This window comes from Alligator mississippiensis, chromosome 15, assembly GCF_030867095.1.
Source record: "Alligator mississippiensis isolate rAllMis1 chromosome 15, rAllMis1, whole genome shotgun sequence".
NCBI lineage: Eukaryota > Metazoa > Chordata > Crocodylia > Alligatoridae > Alligator > Alligator mississippiensis.
Window position 1 is genome coordinate 28,323,120 of NC_081838.1, and position 6,810 is coordinate 28,329,929.

A 6,810-nucleotide genomic window follows, 5' to 3' on the forward strand; every position below is an offset into this window, starting at 1 on the left:
TGCTTGCACCTATCGGTGCATGCCAGGCATGTGGAAGTGTGCACACGTGTGTGCATGTGCAGGTGTGCTTCCAGCTTTCTCACCTCCCCCAGCTGCAGAGAACCCAGGCGTCCGGCTCCCCCGTGGGCGCTGCCCCGCGTGGGTCAATATTGGCCGTCACGCTGCCCCCTCCCCCCGCATCCGGGCTGGGAGCGGCGGCTGCCCGGCCGCCCGGGCTGGGGGGGTCCGGCCGCCCGGGGTGTCTCCAGCACGGGACGGGGGCAGGGCGTGGAGGGGGCGCCGGGGGCATCTTGGCTGCTGCGGGGCTTGGACGCTTGGGCTCTCTCCAGCTCCGGGGAGGAGGGACGGGGGCGGATGCCTGGGTTCCCTCCCCCCGGCGGGGAAGGGGTTAAGGCAGGTGTCGCGGTTGTTTGCGGTGCCCCCCCCGCGGCAATGACCGTGACCGGACCCGGCAGGATCCGGCCCCGACGGGGGACGCGGGGCGGGGACCCAGGCGGGGAGGGGCGGGGGGCGGGAGAGGGCTCCGGGGGGCAACCCAGATGTCCGGCACCCCCCCCCCCCCGCCAGAGAGCCCCGGCGTCCGGGAGGGGCACATCCCCAGACCCCTGGGATGCCCCCTCCCCGCCCATTAAGGATGCGGTCCTGAGGAGGCAGGAGCTCCGGGCACACCCGGCTCCGCAAACAGCCGCGGGGCCCGGGGGCGGGGGCTGCGGGGTATAAGATGTCCTGGGCCCCCGGGCGGGCAGCGAGCTCGGCCGGGGACACTGAGGCACAGGCAGCATGGTGAGTGCGGGCCGGGGGGGACCCAGGCGTCAGTCCGCGACACCGCGCTCCGGGCCCCGCAACGCAGGGATCCGCCCCCCCCCCGGCCCCGCTCCCCCGGGCCGCACGGACCCCAGGCGTCCCCCGCACACCCGACCCAGCCATGGAAGCAGCCAGGTGTCCGGGACACACACAGTCCAGGACCCCCCCCCACTACAGCCCCCAGGCGTCCAGCGCGTGGGGACACACACACACACACACACACACACACACACACAGACACACACACACAAAGTCCAGGACCCCCCCCCCCCCCATACAGCCCCCAGGCGTCCAGCACGTGGGGACACACACACACACACACACACACACACACACACACACACACTCTCTCTTTTTCTCTTTCTCTCTCTCTCTCTCCAGGGCTCCCCCACTCATCCCATACAGAACCCAGGTAGCCAGGTCATGCAGACATGCACACACACGTGCTGGGACACCCCCCCCCCCTCGCCCCACCCAATGCAAATGTCCAGGGCACACACACACACACTCCAGGACTCCCCCAATTCAGGCAGAACCCAGGTGTCTGGGACATGTGCACACCTACACACACACACACACATGCACACACTGGGCTCCAGGACCCCATCCTCTCCTCCCTCCACCCATCCTATACAGAACCCAGGTGTCCAGGACATCAAGATACACCCCCCCCCACCACACACACACACAGAACCCAGGTGTCCAGGACACACACACACACACACACACACACACACACACACACACACAGTACCCAGGCATCCAACAACACACACATACACACATTCACATGCAAACATACCCACATACATGGGGACCCCCGACCCACATAAAATCCAGGGAACATGCGCGCGCACACACACACACACATACACACTGGGACACCCGACCCACACAGAACCCAGGCATCCGGGTCCCCTCTAAAGCTGTGTGTCCCCACAGGGCTCCGCTGCAATGGGCACCCCGCTGGCCACACTGCTCCTGCTGCTGGGTGAGTGCGGGGGCATGTGGGGGGTTGGGGGCAGCTGAGGGGAGGGGCTCTGGGGTCCCTTTAGGCAGGGCTGACTCCTGCTCCCTCCAGGGCTGGCGCTGACCTCGGCGCTGTCTGTGGCCAAGGACACCGGAGGTGAGAGCAGGGGGCTGGAGGGTCCCCGGGGGTGTGTTCCCCCAGGGGTGGGGGGAATCCTGGGGGTGTCTCAGGGGGCATGCACAAAAGTCTTGGGGGGCAAGGAGGGCAGGGTTGAAGTCTTGAGGGTGGTGATGGGGTCCCTGCAGCTGGGGGGGAAGGGACAGGGTTCCCAAGATCTCTGGGGACAGTGATGGGGTCTTGGGGGGCTATGCTGGAGTCCCTGGTGGCTGGGGGGGACTACATCAGGGTTTTGGGGTGCAGTGATGGGGTCCCTGGGGGATGGGGGCTGTGTTGGGGTCCCAGGATCTAGGGGGTCAGTGCTGGGGTCTTGGGAGGCAGTGATAGAGTCTTGGGGGGAAGTGCTGGGGTCCCTGGGGTTTGGGGGGGCCGGGGCTGGGGGGTAGTGACAGGGTCTCAAGATCCAGGAGGTCAGTGATGGGGTCTTGGGGGTCACTGCTATGGTCCCTCGGGTCTTGGGGGGGGTGTTGGGGTCCCTGGGGGCTGGGGGGCCTGTGATAGGGTCTTGGGTGGGGGGGATGTTGGGGTCCCAAGGGCCTGGGGGGATAGTGATGGGGTCTTGGGGCCATGTTGGGATCCCTAGATCCAGAGGGTCAGTGATGAGTGAGGTCTTGGAGGTGCTGTGTCAGGGTCCCTGGGGTCTTGGAGGGCTGTTTCAAGGTCCTGGGGATGGTGATGGGATCCCAAGATCTGCGGGGGGGGGGGCAGTGATGGGGTCCTGGAGGTGCTGGGGGGGCCATGCCAGGGTCCCTGGGCCCAGGGTGTCAGTGATGGGGTCTTGTGGGGCTGTGAGGGGGTGCTGGGGGGCTGGTGCTGGGATCCCAGGATCCAGGAGATCAGTGATGGGGTCTTGGCCTGTATTGGGGTCCCAGGAAGGTGAGGGGACAGTGATGGGGTCCCTGGGGCCTTGGGGGAACATGTTGGAATCTCAGACAGCTGGGGGGGCTATGACAGGGGTCCCGTGATCTGGGGGGGACAGTGATGGGGCCCCTGGGGTCTTGGGGGGCTGTGTTGGAGTTCCAATATCGAGGAGGTCAGTGATTGGGTCTTGGGCCATGTCAGGTGCTGGGAGGGGCAGTGATGGGGTCCCTGGGGTCTTGGGGGTCAGTGTCAGGGTCCCTGGCATTTTAGGGGGCTGTGTCAGGGTTCCAGGATCTGGGCTGGGGGCAGTGATGGGGCCCTGGGGTCTTGGGGGGCCTGTGTCAAGTTCCCAGGGGTGCTATGATGGGGTCTCAGGATCTGTGGAGCAGTGATGGGGTCCCTGGGGTCTTAGGGGGCTGTATCAGGGTCCCTGGACCCAGGGGGTCAGTGACAAGGTCTTGGGAAGGCCATGTTGGGGGTCCCTGGGATGTGGGAAGGGGAACGTGGGGCCGGGGTAGGCGGTGGGTGACAGGGGGGCTGCAGAGCCCCTGATGTACCCCTTCGGGCTCGAGCTGGGCGACGCCGCCACCCCCACCGAGGATGATGGGATGTCCCCCGAGATCTCCATCGATGTCCCCTTCTCCTTCTACGGCCAACGATACCGCGGCCTCTATGTGAGTGTGAGGGGTTGAGGGCCAGGGTCTGGGAGCCCGTGGGCTGAGGGGTCTGGAGGCTGGGGCGGGGGTCTGTCCCTGGGGCAGGCGTTGCAGCCTGCAGCCCTCGGCCTGTACAGGCAGAACCCAGGCATCTGGGACATGCCTGTAACTATACGTGTGCATGCGTGCAAGGAAGCCAGGCATCCAAGGCACATGTGCGCACACATGCACAAGTGTAGGGAGTCTGTGCAGGCCTGTGGGGACACGTACATGCATGGGACCCAGGTGTGCAATGTGCACACGCCTACACACAAACGGACACAGGGGAACACATGCAGAACCCAGGCATGCAGGACACACACACAGAGGGAACCCAGGTGCTCTAGACATACACGGGCACACAAAGAACCCAGGCATTTGGGATACATACATGCAGAACTCGGGTGTCTGGGACACACATGCACACATGTGCGCACACACAAACGCACATGGAATCTAGGTGTGCAGGGCACACATGGACATGCACAGACCCCAGACATTCAGGACACACGCATGCAAAACCCAGGTGCCTGGGACAAACACACACACAGACACAGAACTCAGGTGCCCCACATGCACGCATGTGTGCACTCACACACACATACACACAAGTATCTAGAACACATGGGCACACGTGAAGGTGGCCCACCCCTCGCTCACCCTCACCCACCCCTACAGGTGAACAACAATGGAGTGGTGTCGTTTGGCGTGTCGGTGGCACAGTACACACCCGACCCATTCCCGCTGGCTGACGGGCGGCCCTTTGTGGCACCGTACTGGGGCGACGTGGACACGCGGCTGGGTGGGCACGTGTACTACCGCCAGAGCCGTGACGCCACACTGCTGCGCCGCCTCACGCGTGACCTCCGCGCCTACTTCCCTGGCATCCACTTCACCGCCACCTGGGCCCTCGTGGCCACCTGGGACCATGTGGCCTTCTTTGGTGCTGCCACCACCGTGGCCCGCAAGGTACTGGGGGGGAGGGGAGGGGGGACCAGGGCACAGAGTGGGAGGCAGGGGGAACAAGGGGGGGCACACACGCAGAGCCCAGGCATCCAGGACATGTGTGCACACATGCATACCAGCATGCAGACCTGCATGCATTGACACAGAACACAGGCACCTGGGAGAGGTGTGTATGCACACACACACAGAACCCAGGTATTGGGGGCACGTGTGCACATTTGTGCACACACACATGCAGAATCCAGGCATCTGGGACACATGCCCATGCGCACACACACGTATGCGTGCATGCACACACACATACACAGAACCCAGCTGTCCAGAACACACATGTACAGACATAGAACCTAGGCATCCAGGGCACATATGTATGCGTGCACACACACACACACACACACACACACACACACACACAGGCACACAGAACCCAGGTGTCTGGGACACACATGCACTCACATACACACACACTCACAGACCCAGCCATGCAGGACACACATACACAGACACACATGCAAAGAGGCACACACACACACTCAAAGAACCCAGGCATCCAGGACACACATGCATGGAATCACACATGCCTGAGAGGTGCACCTGTGTGCACACAGACACATGGACACACACAACCCAGGCATCTGGGACACACACATAAACACACACATGCAGAACCCAAGTGTCTAGGACACACACACACACAACCCAGGTGTCTGGGGCATGTGCACACACATACACCCTCCCCCCCCCATCCCCCAAGACCAGGCATCTGGGACAGACACACACACAGAACCCAGGTGTCCAAGACGCATGCACACATGCACCCCCGCCTCTACACACACCCACTTGTGCTCACTGCCCCCACCCCCACCCCAGGAGAACACGTTCCAGGCGGTGCTGGCCACGGATGGCGATATCTCCTTCATCATGCTCAACTATGAGGACATCCAGTGGACAACTGGCATCGCCAGCGGTGGGGACCCCCTCACCGGCCTGGGGGGCACCGCTGCACAGGTGGGCTGGGGGCACTGGGAGCTGGGGGAGCACATGGGAATGCTGGAGCTGGGGTGGCACCAGAGGGTACCGGGGTCACAACGACAATCCAGACATTGACTAGGGTCACTACGATGCTTCCAGGAACCAGGGTGACACCAGGGGCACCAAGGGCACTAGGACACACCAGGGACCAGGGATGGCACGAGAATCACTAAGACAGATCAGGGATGGTGGGTGGCACTAGGGGCTAGAGGGTCACTAGGCCGCTTCTGGGACTGGGGGTGGCATGAGGGTCACTAGGACATGCCAGGGACTGGGGTGACACCAGGGGCATGTAGGTCACTAGGACACACCAGGGATAAGGGTTGGCACCAAGGGCACTAGAAGGCTCCAGGGACAAGGGGTGACACCAGGGACACAAGGGTAACTAGGACACACCAGGGACTGGGCTGGCACCAGGGGCATGAGGGTCTCTAGGATATACCAGGGACTGGGGGTGGCACCAGAGGGCCCTGGGCCCAGCACTGACCCTCGTGCCCGCCCCCCAGGCTGGTTTCAACAGCGGGGACAACACGCACTACTACAACATCCCAGGCTCACGCACGGACAATGTGCTGAACATCCAGCGCACCAGCAACGTGGGGGTGCCTGGGCGCTGGGTCTTCCAGGTGGACGTGGGCATCAGCACTGTGGCACCCAGCACTGCACCCCCCGCACCACCCCGCACCACCGCCCCCCCACCACCACCCACCGAGAGCAGCGAGGAAGACTGTCTGGAGTAAGCCCCCCACCCTGGGACACTTAGGTTCTGCCTAACATGGGGGAGCTGGGAGCTCAGATGCCTGGGTTCCCTGCAGGGGAGTGGGGCCTGGGGGCCGGGGAGGCAGGCAGGTTGGGAGCTGGGATGCCTGGGTTCAGTCCCCATTGCTAGAAGCTGTGGCGGGGAGCATTGGCAAGGACCCCCCAGGCTGCATCTCACGCCCGGCCCGTCTCTCCCCACAGGTGAGCAGATGGACACAGGACACGGCTGGACACGGGCCCACATGGAGGAACACATCTGCCCCCCTCCTCCCCCCCGGTCCTGGCAGGGCAGCAATAAAGCAGTGACCGAGCACCTGTGGGCTGTGTCTTTGGGGAGGCCTGAGGGTCGGGGGGGCATACGCATGTTCATGTGTGGCTCCTGCCCCGACTGCTGGTTGGGAGATGCCGGTTGTGTGGGTGTGTGTTTGGGGGGGGGGGGGAAGGCAGCATCCAGATGTGATCCTGTGATCCTCCCTTGCCCACACATGGCTGGGGGGCGTTTCACTGGCAGCAAAATCATATCATCCACAGGGCACTCAGGTGTCC

General features: G+C 63.7%; 1 protein-coding gene across 1 annotated transcript; it reads left to right on the forward strand.

Moving 5' to 3' along the window:
* Nucleotides 1-567: 567 nt before the first annotated feature.
* LOC102570913 (sushi, nidogen and EGF-like domain-containing protein 1) lies at nt 568-6,575 on the forward strand. Its single transcript, XM_019498436.2, has 8 exons — nt 568-783; nt 1,747-1,795; nt 1,886-1,930; nt 3,356-3,486; nt 4,186-4,476; nt 5,344-5,481; nt 6,012-6,241; nt 6,466-6,575. The coding sequence occupies exons 1-8, from the start codon at nt 781-783 to the stop codon at nt 6,467-6,469; spliced, it is 891 nt and encodes a 296-aa protein (XP_019353981.1). The 5' UTR covers nt 568-780; the 3' UTR covers nt 6,470-6,575.
* The last annotated feature ends 235 nt before the right edge of the window (nt 6,576-6,810 follow it).